Source organism: Thermobia domestica, chromosome 9 (assembly GCF_964235325.1).
Source record: "Thermobia domestica chromosome 9, izTheDome1.hap1.1, whole genome shotgun sequence".
Lineage (NCBI taxonomy): Eukaryota > Metazoa > Arthropoda > Insecta > Zygentoma > Lepismatidae > Thermobia > Thermobia domestica.
In genome coordinates this window covers 72,426,650-72,452,851 of record NC_137462.1, presented here as the reverse complement: position 1 = coordinate 72,452,851, position 26,202 = coordinate 72,426,650, and the positions used below count along the sequence as shown (strand labels likewise).

Here is a 26,202-nt window from a genome sequence, read left to right as displayed (position 1 = left end):
ATTTTAAAATGGGCAAATCGGCGTTACACATATATGTAAGGCAACCGCATTTAAGTAAACACAAGCTAACCTAACCGTACCTTACCGCATATGAATGTTGGTAAGAGTATAATACAGGCAATATAGTAAAGTTTAAACCTGGAAGAAAAAAGGTAAAAAAAAATGATGTTGATGTGTCGTAGTATTAGCAGTTAAAGTTGCTATATCTCTCACGAAGCACACTCTTGAGCTCCCAGCTTTTCAACTATAATCAAATATTTATTTTGATATTTGGCTCAGCCCCCACTTGAGATGAAGTAAGCGGAAAACCTCCACTTCCCTCAAGAATTAAACTATTAATTTTTCTTCCAAATAAAAATAAAATTAAAATTACGAAAACTTCGTATTAACAACCATCAGCTAATATAAATATATATCTATACGTTCATTAATAAATACCTGCTCGTTACGTCTAGGATTGGTTCATATCAAAGAAATTTAAATGAAACATCGAGGAATTAAAATGGAGATTAATTATTTATTATAGACAAAATATTCTAATTTAAGAGGTAGGATAATGCCTAAGAACTCAGGACGCCGTCGCTATATGCATCCAAATCTCCTACTTGCCTTTCCTCAATAACTAATGGAGAAAGGAAGAATTTACGCTACTTCTAATTTTTTCCTAATTCGTTAATTATTAAAATTCTCGCTAAGAAGGGACCTGTAGAAATATGGGTTACAGTAATCAATTAATCGTGGCCCGTACCCCTTACATTTCAAAGACTGGACCTTGGCTCACAGGACACAGTCTGGCCTAACCCTGAATCTAGGACTCCAAATTAAGTCCGCAATAAGGAATCTAATTTATATATATAGGATAGGTTGGTCTATAGGATAGGTTGTCAGCCTTCACTCCATGGCTCTGACTAAAATTCCTTGCACTCAAGGAATGAGGAATTAGGTCAAACACTCATTCTTACACTTTCCTGCATGAAAGTTGCAGTGAGAAAAATCTAACCATTCACAGCACCTAAATGTGATAATAAATACATACACAAGGGATCGAACCCAAACGCATTCGGATTCAAATTAAAAGTTCCTCCACCACTAGGACAGAACCGATTCCTAAGTCTATTCGAGCGTCACTCACCTCCGACATAGACCCCATAGGAAGCTTACATACTTCAATTCTAATCAATCAATAAATGACCCAGGTAGCCTCTGTTATAGGCGTAGGATTAAACTTCTAAAGAACAAACTTAATTCCTAATTCCTATCATTGTTTAACCTAGCTCACGGCCAAAGCCCAGTTGCTTTAGCGGACATCTGCAATGAAGCAGAGTCTCTAATCTGACTATATACAGTAACTAACTAGAGGGGATTCTCTCCAAACTGCACTATTCACTTCCAGTGCAGCAGACTGGCTGGCCGAGATCCTACAGGGTCTGTCCTGCATGAAGCCATGTGTTCTACAACAAAGCTCCTTATAAGATTTCAAAATAAGTGAAGAATGTGAACCATCAAATGTTATACATGGAGAATCTGCACTCAGCATCAGGTTATACAATGGAAGAATATTAAAAACAACAATAATTTCATTCTGGCTCAGTTTCATTATATGTAAACTAAAATCAAATAACTCGAAAATACGTAATGAAAAGTACATATGTTATATTCCATACCTTTCCAAACACTTGCGAAGGGCGAAACATGGACTTATATTTTCAAAATGGGTACTTTATGGCTACTAAAAATAAAAACAATATTTTGAGAACTATTTTTGACCTTTTGTTTGCATAAGAACAAGATTTTCTCTTTAATTATTTATTTGACATAAATTTATCTCTACCTTATCGTTTTAATGTAAAGACAGGAATCTAAGTTTTCTTAACAGATACGGAACACATGAACGTTGTATGTCTGAGTTTCATTAAGTTACACGGCGAAAATAAAGTGGAGAGAACAAAAAAGGATAAAATATTTTTTATTGTGTACATTAAAGAACGCCCAATGCTTTTTCTGTTACACTCATTTCGTCAATTTATTCCACCAAAAATCATTTTCTTCTTTCAAAATGCGATTGTAAATTCATTGCCAACAACCTCACACACACATTGATTAAATTATTTTTAAGGTACTGGAAAAAATAAAATCTAGAAATGCATATGCACTTTTAATTCCGACAGTACATCCCTAAGTTTCAAAGATAAGAAAAGTTGATTTCATTTGTTGTCCATTTCCAAATTATGGAAAATAGTTCATTATAAATTTCTAATGAACTGTTTATCATGGAAAAATACATTTCATTCATATACTTCATTCTTCCGTGTCACAACGTGATTTAGAACACTTCTAGGATACGGGAGAAAGTACATAAGGTAATGAATCATTTTTTATGACCAAAAAGATTGAGTAGTTTCAACTAAGTAAATGTTTTAATTTACTTCAAATCCGTACTCGAAAGAGTCCGTGTGTGAATTCTGGTTTGAAAATATGGAATTAAAATAATAATTATAATTATTCTCCGGGGCAGGTATGTGTGTTGCCTCGCTTTCGAACAGAACAAAACGTGTTGATTCATACGATGTATATTGTTTTGAAGGTTTCAGAAACTACATTGGAATGAAATGTTTATTCTACCAGCTGGAACAAAATACTCTTTACCTGAAAACCAGTTTTCTTCTTGGCCTGCAAAGTGGGGAGAGAGGTTGTGCTATTCTGTTTTTAGGCGTCAATTTCTACGAATTACGTTATTTCATTGTACTGTAGTTTACCGTTAATTTAAACGATCTTCTCTATCCGCCATATTTTCTCAAACACTAAAGAAAAGCAGAAAGTAAAAGAATTATACAACTATTATTGAAAATATTTAAAATCTTAAGAAAGTCCCTACAAATTGCAGCAAAAACCCCAAATTAAGCTTTTAAACGATCGCACAACAAAATAATGTAACTACAAAATCTTCGTAAAATTACGATCGATCGACTTGAAAACTAGAATAGCAATCGACAGACAGTTCTTAAATCAAAAATAGCCTCTCAAGTACGACCAGGGATGGATATCTCTGAAACCGAAAAGATCTTACGAAAACCCTCGAAATTACCATATATTGACCAAAATTATTATTATTAATAAAAATAATAATATTTAAAAAAAACTGTAGCGGACATAAGCTCATTAAAATCCGTTTTCTATTACTCATCTCTCAGTGGTAAAACAAGTAGTAGAAAAGAAATTTCCCTTTAATTCTCTAATTCTCCCTATTATTTGTTTCTGTAGCTCGAAATGTAACCTTGGAAATTCTCCCGTAGAGAACTGACCGAAACATCCTCGGTGCTGAAAATTATCAAGCATCGGTTAACATGCGACTAAACGTACGAACTTGACGCGTAGTAAACAAAGCCAGTCATAACTGAGACTGAATTTTAGTGAAATTGCTACTAGAAATTAACGAAACATTCGCGTCTAAAGAAACCTAGTTCTCTTATGTGAGAAAGCTTGATTAGTTAATGGGAACCACGCAAGCGGACTGCGGACTGGGATTCCGGCTTCATTTAGCCAGAGCAAAATAAACTTTATTTTGGTCTCTGGTAGCGGTACAGAAGCTAAAATTCATTCAGTGCTAGAGGTCACAAGTCGAAACGGGAAAATGCGAACAGTGCAGGAATCATGGATGAAATACGTTATTATTATTATTGCTATTGTCAATAATAACAACAACAATAATAATAATCCATGGCTCGAAAACTAGAAGGGCTTTATCTTCCAGATGACTTTCGTTTAAGTGGAGTTTCAAGTGATCAGCACGACGACGCTTTTCGCCACTGTTTCTGTATTCTTTTACAAGATTATGCCACATACCGATCCATGAAGCTTTCCAGTTTGCCTCACGACACTGGGTGAACGCCAAAATACACTCCCATTGGGAATTAAACCCGGACCACGTGTAACACTAACAGATCAAGCGGGGCATGTGTATATGTACCTTAGGGAACATTTGGCACTTTTGGGATTTGGTTATTTCCTTTTATAACTGATACCAATGTCCGAAGTAGGAGAAACTTTTTTTCTTGCTTTAGTTCTATGTGACGACATTTTTGTTGAAGGTCAGGGTTCTCAGCTGCTCTGAAGGCAGTAACAAGAGTCTCCAATCGTGGGTTGAGGTCTCAAAAGAAAATCGTGGGTTGAGGAAACAGGAGAACACCTGTGATTTCTTCCAACCCTTCAACTTTCATTCCAAAATAGATTCTTATGGTTCCGGCACCCCGCCATTTTGATTCTTCTTTCTCGGTAATTAAAACAATAAGTAAGAAGATACTGTACATATGAATTTTGTAAATGAACATTTAAAAATACAGTATAATAATTAATTATAAAGAAATTACTAATTTTATTTCATCCCTTTCAGCCCAACAAATGAAATTCAAACAATTCGCACCAGGGAGTAATCTACACCCCCAACACCCCCCAAATATCTTTACACATACCCCTGGATGGAAAAGGAATACTCCCCCAAACCCAATTGTATCAATCGGTATCATATATGTTATTAATTACATCAAGTTAAAAAAGGTTTAGCGTTTAGGAAAGAAGGCAATTTTCTTATTTACAGTATTTATTTCACTTCAAAATACGAAGCGACCTCGTTCTCATGTAAGGCTTGGAGAACCACATGACCTCATTGTTTCGGGCGGTGTTTCGATCAATTACAAATTGACAAAACAGACCCGCTCATACCTACCCTCCTGGGCTCCGCAGTCGTTTCCGAGAAAAGAGATTGATGGACAGATGCAGATGACTGAAATTGGCAACATCTTGAGCGGTCATTCGCCTATCTCCTCCTCAATAAGGAAAAATGTGACAATATAGTACACTGAAACCTGTCTTCAGCGGAATCGAGCGGGACCCGCAAAAATTTCCGTTAAAGTCAGGTTTCCGCTTAATAGAGGTAGACCTTTCCTTAAAAAAAATGCTTATAACGGACATACTGAGAATATATATAGGTGTACGTAACTTGTTCACTTACAGTACTTCTTCCTTCTACGGATTAATACACAATAAACGTCTTGTTTATTTTTCCTAGTAGTCAAGCAGGATTTTCTGTATACATTGCTGCTTGGCTGCGGTATAGTTCAGGATACAGAAAAGCTTTCTCTGGAATTTTGATAGTCCTCTGAACTCTTTTTTCCTACTTATTTTTACGCTTTGTTGCGTGAATTCCTATTTTTCAGAACCTTGTTTTATCAGTTTTCTCCTCATTTTTGTCTTCTGCCCCTAGTCGCTACACAAGCGGAACTGAAGTACGCTGACACAAAAGAATACTGACAACTGACATGCTCCGAAGGATCAGCCGAAACTTGTGGGGGTCAAATCCCAGTGAATATAAATAGTGGTTGACAAAGGTCAACATTGTCCATAAAGATTTAAGAAAAGAATGAAGAATTTATCGCAGACAGTTTAATGTATGTGTTAGCCCTCTCACATGATGTCTAAAAATATTTCTAATCCGTGTAGTCCAAACTCAGAATTTTCCGTTAAAGTTTTATTTTGCTTTCCGTTGTCCGCATAACACAGTTTCCGTTTAATGAAGGGCCTTTTACACGTTTTTTACTCCAAAATTCATGGCACCGTGAAATATTTCCGTTTAAGACAGTTTTCCGTTGAATAAAGGGCCCGTTGAAGGCAGGTTTTACTGTAATAAGCCTATACCAGATTCAATTGGTATGTGCTACTCTACAAATGGTGTATCAACGGACGGAAGTAGAAGGGTGTAGTCAAAACGTTTTTAGAAATGAAGATATTGATCGAAGAAAGAATTATATATATTTTTTAGACTGAGTCTAGTGTTATGCAGGAACGCATTTGTCGCTAGCTTAATTTTTTGTTAAGTATATTTTTATTCTTGTAAATTCATTGAGCAGATTATTAAAATTCGGCTACATTACAAAAAGACAAAACAGAAAGGTTCAAAATGCTTGTAAATTGAAAAACTGGATTTCTGGAAAACAATCAAATCAATGAATAATTTTCTTATGAAAGATATTTAGAGCCAATAACGTAGCCAGGAAGGGGCAGGAGCGGAGAATAAAAGATCAAATAATATTACAACAATTAACGTTAACAACAGGGTTAGAACATTAAAATAATGACATTATAACTATGTACAGTATTAATTAATAAACGAATGTGATTTCAGCATGGGACGAGGGATTTTTTTCCCAATTAATATTTTTTTAAAAATCACCCACTAAAACTTGCTGGGAGTGAATAAAAATTGAAATAATGGCAGAATTTTGAAAAATGATTACAATAATTCGTATGTAATCAATTCATATCTAATTACTGGGTAAAATAGTGGTGGTTAATTCCTAATACAGTGAAACCTCTCTTAACGGGCATCTGTCAATAGTGGGCACCTTCATAAGAGGACAAACTTTCTTATTCTTCCATGCCATAAATATGTGTGGTGTGCTGTTATGAGAGAGAACCCTTCCTTTTTAGGGACACCTCTCATTTGCGGACAAATAATCGTGTTCCACCAAAGTCCGTTTCGAGAGGTTTCACTGTATTACTTAATTTAATAACAAATGCTCAAATGTGTGAACTTCCTTTATTGAACTTACTACTGCGAAGAGCTGATATTATATTATTATTATTATTATTATTATTATTATTATTATTATTATTATTATTATTATTATATTAGTAGTAGTAGTAGTAGTGTAATAGTTGCGTAACAAAATATAGTTTTCTTTGAGTTTGTTTAAAAATGTATATCACTATTCTGAGAGCACCCCCCTTTTATTTTGAGCACCCCCTTTTATTTTGAACACACCCCAAGTAAAAATTTCTGGAATACTTACTGATTCGCACCCTGGGTCCTTGGTCATCAATATTGCGCCTTATTCTTTGTCTTGCACAGTCAAGTCTTGGTCCTGCATTCCGTAGTCTTGGTGGTCTTTCATGTTATACAAGAGCCAAGAATGCTAGCCTCATCAGTACAAATGAAGACCAAGTGTGATTTTGATTATGGTATTTTATACTATAAGCAAAGCAAGAAAATATGCTCATCGCTACTTGGTGATCACCAAAACAAGGCCAAGAGCAAGGTCACTATGCACTTCGTCTTGCATATCCAATCTTTATCTTGGTCTTGTATCGATGTTCTTGGGCTTGGCGAAATGAAATGAAATATTCAGATTAAGGTCCCTCGATTCTGCACCGAGGCTAAGGGAGATGGTGATGATCAGAAATGAATGAAATGGAGGAATGAAGAAAGTGGGAGGAAACAGGAGAACCCCGAGAAAACCCAATATACGGCGTTTCTTCACCACAAAGCCCATTTAGCGCAAGCTGGGATCGAACCATGGACACTACACACAGAGGTGAATTCTCTACCATTGAGCCACCGCGGCCTCGCTTGGGCTTGGTCTTCCATATCCACTTTATCATTTGCCCTTGCTTAAACAACTTCTAGTTTTTTCTAAATCCAGACTCCATATTGACGTAGATATTAATGTTAGAGTCGATTGGCAAAATTGATCTTCCACATTTAAAATTTAAAGTACACACAAGTACAAAAATAAGCACTTACCACAAAAACACTAGCCTCAAGTTTTCAAAATAGATTTATGGTTTCTACAAAATCAATTTAAAATTGCTATTTTTAAGTAGGCAGCTAGTGAAAAACAGCAGCTTTCAACTCCAGCCGAGTTTAAGCTCAACCTAAACTCAGTTGACCGAACTGATCTGACCAGACATAACCCGAGCTGACCAAACTGACCCGACCCGTTTGAGAGCACTACTCACAAGGAAGGTCCATAAACCGTGAGAGTTGGATTTTGATGAAAATTAGTGACAAGATTCAGTTCAAGTTGCTAAGCAACGTAGTAATAGTCACTCAATGCGCAAATGCTTCGTTGAGCCGATGCACCGACGCCAATCTGAAATCCGGTCCAAGTCCAGGAATAGCCTTTTAGCACAAAAATGAAAAAAAGTCTTTGGTAGATCTGACTTCACCATTATAAACCAGTGTATGATCACCATCTTGAAAGGCGCCATTTTGAATCGCGGTCAAATACGATAAATGGCAAGGGGACATATGGGGTATCAAATAGCACTGAAATTTACTCCTGAATCCATGTCTGTAACCAAAGTTTACATATCTGTTTTCACTTCAGAGTTAAGAGCTCTCTTACCCACAGGAACATATAAAAGCTGTGCGAGTTAAATTTGTGTTACTCAGTAGTAGTCACTTTTATGGAGATTATGTTGCGAATAGAAAATAGTGTCTGTTGTCATGAAGATTGTGACGAAAGTGCATTTGATAAGTGTCTGTATTGCTCTATGATCCTATATGCTAATCACTTCGTTACGGATCTCCATCATCACAACTGAAGAGCAAAAGGTTAGTATCTAGGTAGGTCAATATTTGCTTATGTGCACACGAACAATCCCTTTGACATTCTCTGCTCGTCAGTACTATTAAACGTGTGGTTCATCGTCCACTAATCTATTCCATCGCGTTTCGAAATAGGTATAATTTGTTGCTGTGCTGCTATTCCATTTTTCACTACAGGCATTTCAATTTTAATTAACAATCTCTCTCCTTAGGCTCAAGACCTGATTGGTATAGTGGCTACTGTAACTTATCCCCTTGCTACTTATCATATTTGACCGCGATTCAATATGATGCTTTTCAAAATGGCGGTCATACACTTTAAGTACCCTCACATATAGATGCCTTATCCTGGTTTACAATGGTGAGGTCAGATCTACCAAAAGCTTTTTTCATTTTTGTGCCAAAAGGGTATTTTTGAACTTTGCTACCGGATTTCAAGATGGCGTAGGTGTGGCAGCTCAACGAAGCATTTGCGCATCGAGTGACGATTACTACGTTGCTTATAGTGACTCGAACTGAATCTTGTCACTAATTTTTATCAAAATTCAACTCTCACGGTTTATGGGCCTTACTTGTCAGATGTTTTAGTCTCTGGAAATATTTTTTTTCTCTTTTTTAAAAAAATAGAGTATAAAATTTACTCTATTGGAAAGTATGCGTTGAAACAAATATTATTAATTTCGAACGTTTCCAAGATTATGCATTTATATTAAGACATATAATATATAATTAAATAATAAATTATAAAAAAATACGATTTGGAATTAATTTAAATATTAGTACGCAAATTAAGTCAATCTTGCCGTTTACAACGAGAGTTGGTGGTTGACCGCGGTTACAACTATTTTGTTCAACAGGCAAAAAGGAATCGACGTCAAACTGTAGGTGCAATTGCAAATACATTTAACAGGACTTCAATGCACCCAATCTCACACTCTACAGTGGTACATCGGCTGCATAGGGATGCTCTCTTTGCCCCGTTGGCGCCTGCACATCAGGACTAGACTGAGAAGAGTGAGGTCGCATTCTCTTTTCAGATGAAGAACGGATTCTAAGTAATAATTACGCGTATGGACACACCTGGCGAGAGGTGCAAATACGCAATAAATTAAGAGTATTGTTGAATGTTATCGTTTTGGTGGTTCTGATGTTCTTGTATGGACAGACATACATATCTCAATTTTTAAACGAAGTACACTTACCGGTCAATGTTTTTGTGACACTGTAATTCTTCCCTACGTCATCTTCTGAGAGTTGGTCTCGTCTTCTTCATATATGATGTTACGAGATCGAACAGCGAAAACGGCAGAGCTCTTGGAACGAGAGAATATTCGGTAAATGTACTGGCCTGCCCGTTCCCATCGCGAACATGTTTGGGGCAATCTGCACAAAAGTTTCATTTTTTCTTCTTCTAAGCACGTATTTCTTTCTGTTGTTTCCTATATCATACTGTAGCACTGCTTTTTATGAATGGTTCCAAGTTTCACCATTCCATGCCACTTGGGAGTAACACAGCATGCAAAACTTATTTCGTCCTTAGATTTTGCACACCACTGTACACGTAAGTGTCCTTTATAAGCTCTTTACAACACGCGTATTTTTGCGCCATAGCATTGCTGCAAATCTTATTTTCCCGATACTGAAAAGCACATAAATAGTACTACACTAACAACACAGGGTACCCAGGTGTAACACGCCGATTGTGATAAGATTGCACGGACATAAAGAACATTGAAAAAGAAGCGACATGTATTTTTTATATCGGCCAACAAGCACATTGAAAGGGTCAAATAGGGCATAAAAATGGGGTCAAAATGAGATTATGTGGAATTTAGCGAGAACGAGAAAAGATATCGGAAAAGTTTAAATGCACGAAATACTACCCATAGTCGACGCAATTCAATGACGCAGAACACACCCATGAGAAGAGAGCAGAACATCCGAAAATGGACCAATCACGTGTACAACATTGTCACAATGTGTTACGGAAATGAGCGAAAAGAGTGATAAGGAGCAGAAAGAAAGAAGAAACGAAAACAGAAAATACGTATTTTTGCTTTGGGTGCATATGTTGCCCGCATGCGAAAGAGACGCAGATATATCTCAATGCCCGAAGATGGGATAACACGCAGGAAGGATGCAAACACCGTTCATATAGACAGCCAGCGAGACAGCACTAGGTGGTGGGTTGCATATATCGCGTAATGAGAACAATGATGAGGGAAACGAAAATGTGTGTACGCAGTAGTAACACAAAAACAAAATTATTACTGTTACTGTTAAGTTGTACGCGTATTTTCGTAGTGATATAATGTTGATACTCATGTGTGGTACTAATATTAATGTTGCTGTTTATCTTACGTATGTGGACCACCTGTTATTACATTCTACTGTACTATGAATTTTTGTTCCCATTACCCGATATATGCAGCCCACTGCGCAGTACTGTCTCGCTGGCTGCCTATACGAACGGCGTTTTCATCTTTCCTGCATGTTATCCCATCTTCGTGCATTGAGATAAATCTGCGTTTTTTCCGCATATGGGTGATGTATGTACCCAAAGCAAGAACATGTATTTTCTGTTTTCGTTTCTTCTTTCTTCCTGCTCCTTATCACCCTTTTCGCTCATTTCCGTAACACATTGTGACAATGGTCCATTTCCGGAAGTTCTGCTCTTTTCATGGGTGCATTCTACCTCACTGAATTGCGTCGACTATGCGTAGTATTTCGTACATTTAACCTTTTCCGATATCTCTTCTCGTTCCCGCTATATTCCACATAATCTTATTTTGACCCCATTTTTATGCCCCTATTTGACCCTTTCAATGTGCTTATTGGCCGATATAAAAAATACATGTCGCTTCTTTTTCAATGTTCTTTATGTCTGTGCAATCTAATCACAATCGGTGTGTTACACCTGGGTACCCTGCCTTGTAAGTAAAAATAGTATGTTACTAGCTCATCAGGACACTTTACGTAAAGCGATTTAAACATACGGCAAAAATATTGAGAATTTATACACACTACAGCCGGAGGTCGTATTTCTCAAGGAGAGGCATGAAAAATGCGAGTGCAGTTATTATTATTATTATTATTATTATTATTATTATTATTATTATTATTATTATTATTATTATTATTATTATTATTATTATTTACAGAATGCAATATCAAAATAAAAGTAGTTTAATGAATAGTTAAGTTACTAACTTTTTTTCTACAATGAAAGAAAAAAATCACCATATTTACAGAAATATACTGTGATTAAAATTTTGCACAATACCTTGATGCCTTCCAATACATGACCAGGAAACAGGAAATCCTGCGTCCCGAGATCGTTTCTCATCTGTCGTGCCTGTAAGTAAATAATAATAATAATAAGTACATTCAAGGAATTTTGGTTTGCGATTTTGACGTACAAGTTATGCGACTCCAGTCAGTGATGAAAAATGGCAGATATAGATGTATAAACTCTTTAATTTAACACAAGCTGTGTACAATGTATCAATAATTCAAAAGAAGTTTAATTACGATAAGTAAACACGGTTAACCCTTTTAAGATATATCGTAGTTTTTACTACGAAATGATAGTGTTTTCAAAATTCGATTAAAAGAGAACTAAAAAAGCTATTTAGTTCCGTTTTTTTTTTTTTTTTTTTTTTTTTTTTTTTTTTTTTTTTTTTTACAAAAAATCCATATTTTCCTCAACTTTTCCCTCCTTAGGAACGACCGAGGGACATGTGAGTTGTACGGTCTGAAAGCCTACTTTATTCTGAAGAGAACGGCGTATGAATGGTGATCCTACAATAATTAGAGACGTGTCAGAAAATTTTTGAATTTTGTAGGGTGAATTTTAGGGAAGTTTTGGTCGTTTTTTGATGCTCTCCCAACATGGGTAAAAAAATTTTCCCGCCCTTACTATTGAAAGCAGGAAATTCTAATTTGTCACAAATAATTAGTACACTACGTAATATTTTTCAAGATTTTTTCAAGTTTGTGCGCAGACCCGGAAGGGGGGGGGCTCAAGGGGCCCCAAACTTCGAAGAAGTTTTTTTTTAAGATTTCCCTTTAAAAATCCCCTCAGGTACATGATAGTGACATGTGAGGGGTACTGTCTGAAAGCCTACTCTATTCTGAAAAAAACTACGTATGAACCATAACCGTACGATAGTTAGGGATGATGCTGTTCCTTCTTGACTGAAAGTCAACAAAAACACTTAAAAAACCATATCTTAAAAGGGTTAAAGACATTTTGAATGAAGAACCTATTCATTTAGGAAACAAATCATATCTAGTGTTGCCTGTGAGGCGAGAAATAGCTACAATTTTACATTCGAGACGAGACGAGACGACAAATTTCATGAGTGTCATAGACAAAACTAGTTCGCCCAAGTCTTTGAATCTCAAATACTGTTTTAAGCGTGATTGTCACGTTACATGAATCTTGCAGCTGTCATAAAAAAAAATCTTTCAACCCCATCTTTCTATTTACTTTTTACACGTTACAACTTTCTAAAACCAGAAAAATATCTCCACCCATGCAGCACTGTACTCTAATGGACAATTAGTGAACCTCCTCAATAAAAACGTGTATTTTGGAGCGCTTACCCTCTCTGTCCAATAGATTCCGTTGTTTCGGAAGTGGCAAAACTGTTTTTTCCTTTATGTCAGCGGGAGGGCGACGATAGTAGGTAGCAAGCAAGACGACCCAGAAAGTTGCATACGGTTTAATTCCTTGCAAGATGGAAAAATATGTTGTATATCCCTTTCAAGACTATGCTTACATGGAGAAACATTATTATTATTATTATTATTATTATTATTATTATTATTATTATTATTATTATTATTATTATTATTATTATTATTATTATTATTATTATTTTATGATAGCTACAAGATTCATATGTGACAACCGCGCTTTAGTGTTACATACTGGCAGCTCCAGGGAAATACGATGGTAGTTGTTTCACGGATGCCGGGGCAACATGAAGGTAGAACATAAGCGGAAGTGTTAACATGTGCAGAAATGTTAACATTTCAAATTGCATTCATTGATTCAAATCATATGGCTCTCATATCTTCTTTAGTAAACTCACTTGTTAATCTTGATGGGCCATATGCAGAGTCCTTCTGACGTGTGATTAGTGCCATACTAAAGCGTTCGACTTACATATGCTTCCTGCAGAAATCGGACGTTTAGCATGTCGCTAATCATTTGTCAAAACGACTCTGCATAGGGCGGGATGTCTTTAACATCAGTGGCGGATTTAGAACAGGGTGCGTGACATACGTTCTCTGAAGGGAATATCGTTATTTCAACGAGACAAAACGACAAAAGTTTTTTGTTAGTATATTAGGATAGTCTTCTCTCAATCTATTGTTAGCAGAAACTAGCTAATATTCTGAAGTTACAGCGAATAAAATTTGCTCCTCCTCTTTCGAACTTTGCATCGTTTTGCACAAGAATGAAGAGATATAAACCTTGGTTTTAGATGGGCCTGTGGCAGATCTAAAAGCGGTTGCGCGGCCCCTCAAGTGAACATAAAAATTTTGTTATTTCAACGAGATGAGATAACTAAAGTATTTTATGTGTAAATATATTATAACAATAAATCCGCACTCATTGTACTATTAGTACAAACTACCTAATATTTCCGGGTATAACAGGAGGTACTACTTGCGCCCCCTCCAATCTTTCCACCCTTTTGCACATGAATAAAATATTAACTTTGTGGTGGATCCAGAAGTTGCGCGCCCCGTTCAAGGGAAAATACAAAAACCTCAGAGCACAAAATCGCACGGGCGAAACTCTCGCCTGATCAAAATCTCGCTGGGTTAGAACTTGTAGACCGAAGTCTCATAGGGTAAAACGCTATAACAATATAGCTATATAAGAGTGGTCTCGTGAATTATCTACGAAATTAGATGACAGGTATTTTTTGCGTCAAATAAATTAGATCAACAATCTGATCTCAGTCTCAACTTAATCTTTAACTTTTTCTACTAACGTAAGTAAAAAAATGAAATGAAATCTTTGAGTTTTACGTCCCACGGTTATGCCGGTTAGGCTAAAGGAGACGGTGATGATGAGTAATGAATGAAATGGTGGAATGAAGAAAGTGGGAGGAAACGGGAGAACCCCGAGAAAACCCACGCACACGGTGTTTGTTCACCACAAAGTTCACTTGGCGGGGGCTGGGATCGAACCCGGGACCCCAAGCACCAGAGGTGAACGCTCTACCACTGAGCCACCGCGGCCCCCTACTAACGTAAGTATAATGAGACTAATCAATTCCTATATATAAAGACTACCGGGACCAGACTACACCGTTCATGTTGCCACTACTTTATGAGTCGTTACCTAGATTTCCAATTACGTCGTAGCATTGGTGACTGCTAATTTCCCTGGAATTCCAAGATTAAACAGCCCAGAAACCACATTCAAACCTTTTCAAGAACCAAATAACTCATGCGTTGAAGATTGTTTTCTGCCCTAGGTAGCCAGCCTTCGCTTCTCTCGTTGTGTAGGCTGTAAGTCATCCGTTAAACTATCTGTAGCACCTGTGCACACAGTAATCAATTATGAATTTCCTGTCATAATCCTTAATCGTTCGACGAAGAATTGTGCCCTTACACCTGAAGAAATCGAATTACATTGCGTGGTTCACACTTGGCAGGTTCTTCGGTTGAATTCGATACGGTTTCACAAATGATTGAACACCAAAGTCTGTCTTTTGGTATAGAGGATATGCGACCTCTAATGAACAGGCCTGACTAATTTGAGTTTTGCTATCTGGAATGGTGCTTCTCTGGTGGCACAACGGAGGTTTAAAAAAATATGCCTTTATATTACAAATTCACAAATTTTCCGCGTTCTTTAAAATGAAATGCATCCTTGCATCTGCGCACAATATAAAAACAAAATTTGAACACGTTTCGTAAGTTTAACTTCCTAATTACCTACGAACCGCTACAGTGTATTATTAATTATTTTATTCCTTTAGTTTATGCACTAAATATCCTTAACTTTATGAATAATTTGTGACATTCATATTGTCCCGTCCTAAATTTGTCCATAGAATGACACAGTGCCGAGATACAGTGCAACACAAATCTCTTCAAATGGAAACAAAAATACTTTCCGAGATGAGATAATTTCCACGCCTTTTCGAGACAAGGTAGTCTCAACTTTCGTCTTGTATAGAAACCAATTCGCCCTATAAGAAGCGCAATACCAAAACAGGCTTTTACTTCTAAGTTTTTACAGAAATGTAACATTCTCGTGCTAATGGGATTCTTCGGCAGGTGACTGAATGAACAGAGCCTTGAAACATTTTCGCTGAAGCAAGCGACCGTCTTTGTTTACCGATCTCCCTGCAGGTGGTCTTCAGAAGGAAAATTCTTCGAATAGGCTGAAGAGAACAATGTGTATTATTTCAAGTTCAATGAATCCCTCCCTTCTGAATCGCCAAGGACCTTGAAATTGTATAATAGCGGGAAGACTTGTAGCACCAATGTGTTATGCACTTTCCAACAAAGATATAAGAAAGCAATAAACAGTACCGTAATTTTGGACAAGTCACTTCCAACTAACAAGTTTTTCTCTTTTCACCTGCTTCCAAAGCAACAAAAAACCGTAAGAAATGAAAAGATCACACATTGGCAAGCATTGATAGCATTACCATTAAAATATTTTGTTTGCTTTTATGATTGAACCTGTCCTTCTGATCATAATTTCATAATTTTTAAAGTATTTTTGTACTTTGGTCACAAAATACAGGGTGTTTATTTCAAAGCAACATTGCCATAAAATAGGTTTTATGTGTAGCTACTGAGCAGCATTGCCCTATTATGGTAAAATATAAGAAGACTCTCAGTAATTACCAACAGTTTCGTTGAAATATTTTCCTAGAGAGCAAGAAACCACAAATAAAAAAAATAATAAAAAAGAACATTAGCGAAACGTAAGAGATAATGCTTCTACAATACTAAATTTGACTGTCTCCTGCTGACGAAGATTAGAAATATTTAAACACGTGACACACAAATCATGAATATGAATATTGTATGAAAGCAATAATGCCAATTAAATGAACACTGACGTTATAATTCGTGCGGATAACGCGATAGAAAGCGATGTTGCTTGGGAGCAACACTGTCCAATAATTTTGAACTGAGGTCTAGTTAATTTTGAACTGAGGTCTAGCAGGAGAGCCTGATTTTAGTACTTACTAATTTTCTGTTTAGATTTCTAATTTGATTTCTAAGAAATTCTATTGCTTTTTCCTGCATTTAGTTGCTTTTTTCTTCCAATTAGAACACGAAGCAGAACTGTCATATCAGTTGAGTTGATTTTGAGCTTAACGTCCCTTTCAGCCGCGAGGCTATATGAGATAGAACCTACTGATTAACATGGAATCCAAACCACATGAGCTCCCGCCGGTATCATATCAGTGACCTGTTTCAAAATGGATCAGGCTTATATTAGACAGGGCTTCATTTCTCTTCGTGTTTTAGCAGCAGGTTCTTGCTTTGTGCAACACAGTGCCGGTTTCCAAGAACTACTGATGAGAGCTAATGATAAATACTGGGGGTCTGGGAAAGTGTGGGGAACTACGCCGGATTTCAGTTTCCATCTTTATCTCGATAATTCAAAATTCTCTTCATTCATAATAAACGTCCCAACTTACGAAAAAAAAAAGTCAGAAAAATGAGAATCACAAATACCGTACTGCTATATCACAAGTCTGCCTTTTCTTGGAAAAACTTTAGCCCACTTACGAAATTCACCCTCCTCCTTTCGTGGAGTAAAATAATACTTACCGACAACCTTTCCGCCGAATCGCGATTTACAACCCGGCACAAAACACGATGGCATTCTTTACTAATTTTCTTCTTGAAAAAGCACAAAAATTCTCACTCTTCTGCTGTCACATAAATAATAACTACCTTTTAACATTACTAAGAACTCAAAAAAATCAATTCTAATTAAATCACTTCGAAATATCTTACCATTGTTACTTACGGCCCCCAAAAGCAAACAAACAAAAAAAAAAATACTGATCTGTACCGACAGTGACATCCTAGTTCAGCAAGACCACTGCTCCCAATAATAAAGAAATAGCAGTAAGAAGACTCATAGCCCTTTCATACACGGCAACTGGGTTACGCCATTACTACGAATGGAGATATAAATCAAGCAACTCATAGCAGACACCGACACCTTTTTTTCTGTTTTTCTGTTTTTTTTTTATTTTTTGTTATTTTTTTAATCTTTCAACATTCACATATTTTCTCTGTAGTGGGACGAGGTTGCCAGGACACAAGAAATATATAACACCTAGATGCCTTAGGCGGTGTCTTCCTGTTTTGCCTATTCCTGTTCTGCCTACTAGCCTCCCAGCAATATTTATCAAGATTTCTACTTAATCAAGATTGTAGGCGAAACGAATTCCTGTTTTGCCTATTCCTGTTTCGCCTACTGTTAAGATAAAGGGATATTTTTGAGTTTGGGATTCTTCTTGGGAATTTTATTTTAAATGTGAATTCAGTTAGGAATATTTCGTAAGATAATTTAATATTAACGAAAACGCATCAATAGTCGCGATTTAAACAACTACAGTATGAACAACAACAAATGTACGTACGTCTACTTTTACCGAAAAACATCCTAGCCAGTTGAAATAAATATTCCGCTTTGATTGGCGTTTCATTTGAATCGAAACTTTTAATGAGCCACCGGAAATGTAACGTGTGTACTAGTCTTGTGTTGAACTTCGTGTGTGTCATATAATTAGAAGAATAGAATATTTTTTCATTGCTATTAAACAACGAATGTTTTAATAGACAACGTCAATAATATGCAAAAATCAGATTGTCATAACTGACATTTGTATTCGAATTCATTAAATACTATAAATAACATTATTTACAAGAAATGTTTTACATTGGTTTTTGAAATCGACATTACACATTTTTCGAATATACGGTATATTGGTAATACATTATACAATTTCACGCCGGTATATTTATAGCTTCTTTGGGTTGTATTTAGCCTAACTTGTGGGGTATTTAAGTCATCTTTATGTTTTGTATTATATGAGTGAATATTATTGCGATAACCAATACCATCCTCATTTTCTCTAATGTGCATAAGACATCTAAAAATGTACAAAGAAGGAACTGTCATGATCTGAATTTCCTTAAAGAATGGTCTACATGATACAGTATCTGGCAAACCTTTTATTGCTCTCATAGGTTTCTTCTACCATTGGAAGACAATTTGAGCACCCTATGAATTACCCCATAATAATATACCGTAGTGTAAATGACAATGAAACTAAACATAATACACTGTAAGAAGCACGGTTTAAGTAATGGTTGTCCTTAGTTTGCGAATTAAAAACAACATTCTAGATAGGCTTTTACATACATTTTCAACATGCACTTTACAGTCTAGCTTTGGATCTAGATAGATTCTCAGAAGTTTTACAGAATGGCATGTATCTAGATCAGCCACGGATTACCAAGATAAAAATGAATGGTTTCTGTCTTAGATTCATTGAGATAAAGTTCGTTATACTTTAACCATGTTGCAGTAATCATGATAGCTTCTCTAACGTTTCGTTATTTTAACTCCCATTAAAATCTTATCTGTACTTAGAAGTCTTGTGTCGTCAGCATATAACACATATTTACAAGGTAGAAAACTTAGTCGTGGAAAATCCCGGTCGAAATCCAAATTGCGAAGTATGGATCAGTTAACTCGTTTCTAGATAGTTTAATAATTGATTTTTAATACATTACTCAAAAACTTTGGATATAATTGGCACTAAGGATATAGGACGATTGTTATTACGTTTATTTTTATCGCTTTTCTTATGTATGGCTACAGTGGTTGTCAATTTAAAGCAGTCAGGGAAAATTTCCCATAAAAAAGTATCCAGTTAAATAGGTAAATTAAAGGTTCAATTATTACATCACTTACTTTTTTTTTTAGCAAGTTGTTAGAAGATCCATAGAAATCCTTACTGTTTGAAGGTTTCAGTTTATTAACGATTGATAAAACTATTCTGGTATTGATTGCAGTTCATGAAAAGACTGACTGAATGTTATTTACATTTTGCTGTGCTAATAAACTTCTACTCAAAATTTTGATTTTCGAAGGAACAGTTTTCATCTTTTGATTTATCATTTAATTCTGTTATACTATTCACAAAATATCCATTGAACTCGTTTACGGTACGGAGTCTCGGACAGCGCGTTTCCCAATTTCCTTATTAATTATAGACAAAGCTACTGTACATTTATTCTTTGAATTATTCATCACGTTTTTATTTGCAGTATTTTTTTGCTGTTTTAATCTTTCTGTATATCTTTTTAACAGTTTTATATTTTTATTTATCAGTAAGTAATCCTATAGTGGTGGCAATATTATTCAAAATGATTAGTCTATTTCGTTGTGATTTAAGATGTGGCGTATACCAATTAAAAATTGTTTCAATACGTTTATTTCCTTATGGTAGTTCTCTCAACCTTTTCCGGACAGCATTAATTTAGATATGTAGCCAAGGTACGCATAAAAGCTCAGAATTATGGAAGTTCAAAAATTTCCTGGGCCCGTGACGCACATCTTTGAAACTTATAGATAGAACTGTCTTCAGAGTGTTTTGTGAGAATATTTTTGTAACAAGTATCTTTATCCTCAAAGATATGTTGAACTTTGTTAACACTAAGCGTGGAGGCAAACTGCTTGAATATAAAGATTATTTACACCGGATTAACAGGCGTAATGGCGAGAAGACTTACATGAAATGTACACTCGGATGGAAAGCCACTGTTGTTCTTCTTGGAGATGAACCCATAAATCGTCAGGTATACATTCGCACGAGTCGCAAAGAACGTCAATTGAAGCCAGAAGTTTTGTGGATAAAATGACGAACAGCGTAATCGAGGATCCAATGCAACCACTTCTAAAGATTTACAGGAACGTTCATTTCTTTGTTGTTAGGCACAACACAGTGGCATTTAGTTTCTTTTTTCGAGGGAGTTATTGCTATCGTAGTGCAAGCCACAGATTTTCGTAGTATAATAAGCAAAGAATTGATTTGTCAGATTTCACCAATGAACAGCGGAATAGCCAAATGGAAGAGTGAAGAAAATTTCATAGTCACCTTACTCACCCATTTATTTTTATTGTATTGTATGAAATATTAACTAATGTGATAAAGGGCAAGAACGTTTAACAGTGCTGAGGGATGGCATTGAAAACTGAATAAAAATTATCTCATGATCATCCCAATATATTTATATTGTTGGAGTTATTAAAGCAAGGACAGCAGGAGAATGAAGTAAAATGTTGTTGCTGGAGGTAGGGAACCGGCGAAAACTGCAGAAATTGAAGTACAAATGCTTAGATGAACGAATTAATACTCGAAAGAGAGATTAAAATCTAGAGCAATAGGTTTAATGGATTGCGTTGATACTAGATCCTATTGCATACATTTGAAAAACGGAGTATGAATGTACGGCAGAAAAAGAAAGTACAAATTATTGAACATGTACGATAACATAGCTCTTCTCTATTTTTCATTTCTTTTAACCCTATCACTTAGTTTTATTTCATACTAAAACATTTTTACTTCCTTTTGGTGACTTGCATAGGCCAATATCCTGGATTCATATAAAGCTAAAATCCCCAATAAAAATCCCCAGCTAAAAATTCCCTTTCTTAACAGTAGGCGAAACAGGAATATGCAAAACAGGAATTCCTGTTTCGCCTACAATCTTGATAACGTAGAAATATTGATAAATATTGCTGAGAGACTAGTTCGCGAAACAGGAATAGGCAAAACAGGAAGGAATCGCCAAAGCTATATTAGACGTAGATTCGTAGCTTTAATTCAAACCACAGTACCTACTACCGGGAATCAAACCCGGCCTCCTGCACAGGCAGCGAATTTCTAACCGCTTAACCACGAAGAATACAATCGATGTATATTTGGTTTTGTCAATAACATATTCCTTCCTTTACTTCATTCCTTAGTGGTTGAATAATAATAATAATAATAATAATAATAATAATAATAATAATAATAATAATAATAATAATAATAATAATAATAATAATAATAATGACAGATCGGAAATGCTTCATTTGGCAAATACGGGTGGCTGGAAATCGGATAATTAATACACAAAGTACAAAACATAATAGACGATAGTTAGCTCCCATTGGCACGTTTCATGTTACAGAAAGATCAGAATTATAAAGGAAATTTGGAAGATAGTAATAATATCAAGGAGCAGGCAGGAATCTGTTCCTGGTATCTTGCGCGTTCATCACAGGGAAGATACAGCATTTTAACACGAAATATAGGAATAGTCTATAGTTGTTTTAAGACAGTCGAGAATTCCAGTATATGGTAAAATAAGGTAAAGTTTAAGCAATAAACAATTGTTCTTTTTTTTCGCCTCTGATCAGTAATCCAACTAAGTTTATGTTTCTTTTACTTTTTTCTTTCTTTTTTTTTTTTTTACAAAAAATATAATGTGTACCTCCACAACCTAATGTGCCTATCAATATGTGAATTAACTGAGGGATGTAATGTAAATATGGTCGTTTACGTATATATATATATATATATATATATATATATATATATATATATATATATATAGGATGGACAATTTATTTTGATCATCCGTAATAACGGAGAAACCAAAAGGGAGTGAAAAGCGAAACTTTGCATGAAGCAACTATAAGGAGGGGGATATCGTTTTACGTATTAAGCAACACCACCTAATGAACAGTGTTGTCATCCCAATATAATGTTTTTTTTTTTACATGGCACTACGTCAGATTATTACATATTTCAAATCAATGTGTCAAAATAAAAACATCAAATACCACATTTATTATTCAGTGTTGCAAACTAAGGATGTTATACTATTACAGACATGCAAAGTTTAGAAGCCTCTATCACATATACACCACAACGGAGATGGACGGGATTATGCACATCGAAAGTACCTTAGCGTTGGATACCATGGCCATGGTATGACTTGTTTCGAATGAATAGAAACTGTTACCAGCCCTTGAGAATTTGAATTTTTTTTTGAAAAGCTTTATTTCGAAAAATGCTTAGATAAGTATCATATCTAGTTACTTGTGCTGAAGTTTGCAATATTGCTCAAATCATGTAACTGAGAGAACTTGTAATTACAGCTACCTAAATCTATTCCTGTAATCCTATGAAAGAGGAGAAGAACAACAATCATTTTAAATATTTTCCACAAATACGCCATTTTCAGCAATGTTATGAATTTTATCAATGTTTAGCATATCTCCGGAACGGTTTGAGATATCCAAGTGCTGTGAACGCTAAAATAACTAGTACGTCCGTTGAAATATAATATATATATATATATATATATATATATTGGAGTGTGCCGTCAGCGCCATGTTAAATTGGCACCAAAATTTTTGCCACACTCCTTAAATAATTAAACAATTAACGACAATTATCTTTGCTAATTACGTATAATCTTATTTTTCTTAAATAGAACAGAAAGATGTTAGGTATTCTCCTCGCGCTGATTCAGTTCCTTTCAGCTGTCTTATTTTTTTCTTAGAATGAAATATTGTGTCTATCCCTTCCTCTTTCAGCCAGCTGACTCTCTGCTTCGAGAGGCAGTTAACTATAACCTTTTTCGTCTGAGAAGATAACATTTTTCTTTTTAGAAGAAAAGTAACAGATTCTCACTTTGGTTATCACAGCTTTAAATAAATAGAAACGACAGGAATAATCTGAATTTAATTTAGTTTACTCAAAGGTTAAAAGGTTATTTTTACTAGCTAGCAATATATTCTATAACACTGACACAAAGCCCCATTTCCTCGCAACACAACCACAAGTGTTCTATTATAAATTTGATGGTTTCACTCTGTTTTTGACATTTTCGTAATACAAATTGTCATAGTCCTTAAGTTATTATTTTTACAGCGCACTTGTAAAGTTTGAACTTTTAAACCCTCTAAAATTTTATTGGAATCATAATGTGTCTGCCGAGTCATGAAGCAATTAAAACTTTCTTAATAAATTGTACTTTCTGTAACCAGACGTGACTCTCTGTACACATGAGGTCGAATGTCAACCTCCTAAAAGTTATCGGGTTCTGTATAAAAAATTATCTCATGTAAAGGAAGCTTTTGGGAAACGCCCCTCTCGCCTGACGCAGAATCATAAACCTCAAATTCGTTTTACAGATAACTAAAATCCAATCAGGTAACACCCTGGCTGACCCCTGTATTCACACGTTTCTACAATCGTGCCGTGCGAAATTGATAAGGGTAAACAAAACCCGAAGACACCCTCTCTTTTAGTTAATTAGAAGGAAGAGAAAGGAAATACGAAGTAAAACATCGAGGGGCAGACCTCTCGTCTGCTGCCCCTCCGGGGGAACTCCATCGAACTTCAAGACATGGACATACTGTCCGCAGTCTAACGGAGAACTTACGCCGGAACGTTGACACACCGACTTCAAGTCCGTTCTTCGGTCGGGAGAAACTTCTAAGTTGTTGACTGGGACTCAGAGCATTTGCACACGTCCCCGGTAATGCCGGATCCGGCACCGACAATGCCGGAACCGGAACTGGGGCTGCTTTGCACACGCAGCCGGCAAAACCAGTGCCGGATTCGGCAATGTCGGTGCCGGCGCTGCTTTGCACACAGTTTCGGTGCTAACTTCACGCAAGACAAAAATTTGAAAATTTCATATTTTTTTTTAGAGTTCTGAGTAGCACTCGAAGAGTTCTAAAGTTTCTCATGAAAATTCAGAAGAGTTCTCGCAAAATAAGGGAGTAAACGAGAAATAAATGTTTCCTCATAATCTACTTGACCACACAGGTAATCGGTGCAAATCATTAACAAATATATAACACGTGCCTAATAAAAATCAACCAATGTTACACAAAACATTATAGAAATCGACAAGTGCTACTCAAAACTCTGATCGGACCTCTATTTCATTACGAAATAAGAGAGAGTTCTATCACCTTGTTCACAGTCGGTTCGCAAATAGCCCATAAATTGTTGATTTAAGTTGACGAAACATTTATTTCCCGTTTACTCCCTTATTTTGCGAGAACTTTTCTGAATTTTCATGAGAAACTTCAGAACTCTTCGAGTGCTACTCAGAACTCTAAAAAAATATAGACATTTTAAGATTTTCGGTTTTGCGTGAAGTTAGCACCGAAACTTTAAAATCGCTATAAAATCTTTATTTACCCAAAACTATTGGTCTAACCTAGCAGGAATTCTAGAACTCTTTGAGTGCTACTCAGAACTCTATTCACGGGGGTCTTGGGAGCGTGAACAAACTATTCGCTATTCTTTGAATGCAGGGTATTTTTCCTGCAATAAAATGAAATAGTGTGACGTTACATCCTTTTTGTTGTCATGGTAATCGTCATATTCTTTTCTAAACAACAGGTAGCCTAAATACCTAAAGGGTCCTACTCCAAAACGAAAACTGTGATGTGTTATTTTCATATTGCAAATATTAGAGTAAAAGAAATTTCTTTTTAAATAGTTATTTCTAATCAATGAAACGAAAAAAAAAAGAACAAGAAAAGCAATTACGTGATATATTAAATACTGTTGTATGCATGACAAACTTTGAAATTGAAATTACGGTGTTCACACATCTTGTGAAATTTTCTCGCCGATATCATACATTTTGGGAATTTCTATATTTTCATGGTACCGTAGGAAGTCGAAAATCCGAACTAATTGGAATCACAGGTAGTTCGGATTTTCAAATTGTTCGGATTTTCGAAAATGACCAAGAAAATGCCATTTAGGCTTAAATATACTGTACGGTATGCTCCTTTATCGATACAGTGCTTATACAGTACATACAGTAATTACAATACTGTACGTAAGGCTACTTACATTTAATGTTTCTGAACAATCTGCTCGCATACTAAATTACACTGTTCTTGTAACTCACACTTAAAACTTAACTTGTATAGGCCTAAGGGAAAATAAAAATATGTATGACAAACAACTACATATGAATGAGCATTTGTAACAACACTGAATTCACACAAAGAAAACTGAATTAGTGTATTGTTACTAGCCTCTAGGATTTTCGTATTCGGCTTTTTAACGCTCGGATTATCGACGCTCTACTGTATATTCAACAGTAGGTATATTTTCAGGGTATAAAATGTTCTCACGTTGTACATAATCATAATTAACTTCAAATAATTCTGGAAATTTTTCGATTCAATAATACTGGTACCGGTATTATCTACAATATTGCAAACATGAACAAAATTGCTCTTGAACAGTAGTTTAAAATCTATGCTGAATCACTCATGTTTTCCTGTTGTACTTGATGCTTTTGAAAATGTAAGACAAGATCCGACGCATATCCATTGATGGTCTGGATTGAAAATTCTTATAGCCCAGGTTTATTTATTTATTTATTTATTTATCTCTTGTTAATTTTATAACCATTAACATTGTGCACTCACATTATAGAGAACGTAGGTGAAAAGTGTAAATGGGCAAATAGAATTACTCTGAAATAAATTATTTTCCTTTTTAAAAGATTTTTTTTTTGTTTTAAAAAAAAAGTTTTCCCTGTACCGACAGTTCATCAATCTGTACGGGACGTAGTTTATATTGTGTATAATTGCTTCTTCTTGTTGTGGATTACATTGTAATGGTGCTTACATTAATTGTTTTCTTCCTTATCACTTAGTAGTGTAGCGCGTTTAGAAAAAAGTTCCTTGGATGTTGCCTTTG

The 26,202-nt window shown here is 35.6% G+C and overlaps 1 protein-coding gene across 5 annotated transcripts in view; it reads right to left on the bottom strand.

Annotated features, from left to right (window-relative positions):
* Positions 1–26,202, bottom strand: part of LOC145694742 (uncharacterized) — a 753,582-nt gene that overhangs the window by 380,907 nt on the left and 346,473 nt on the right. For 4 of the 5 annotated variants that reach the window (XR_014133041.1, XM_081771342.1, XM_081771336.1 and 1 more), the window contains exon 3: positions 11,667–11,738. The exons of the other annotated variant lie outside the window; for it this stretch is intronic. Coding sequence is in view for 3 of the 4 variants with exons in the window: in XM_081771342.1 (XP_081627468.1) it covers positions 11,667–11,738 (72 nt within the window). In the remaining variant the exon portion in view is untranslated. The remainder of the gene's footprint in view (positions 1–11,666; positions 11,739–26,202) is intronic. 5 annotated transcript variants of the gene reach the window in all.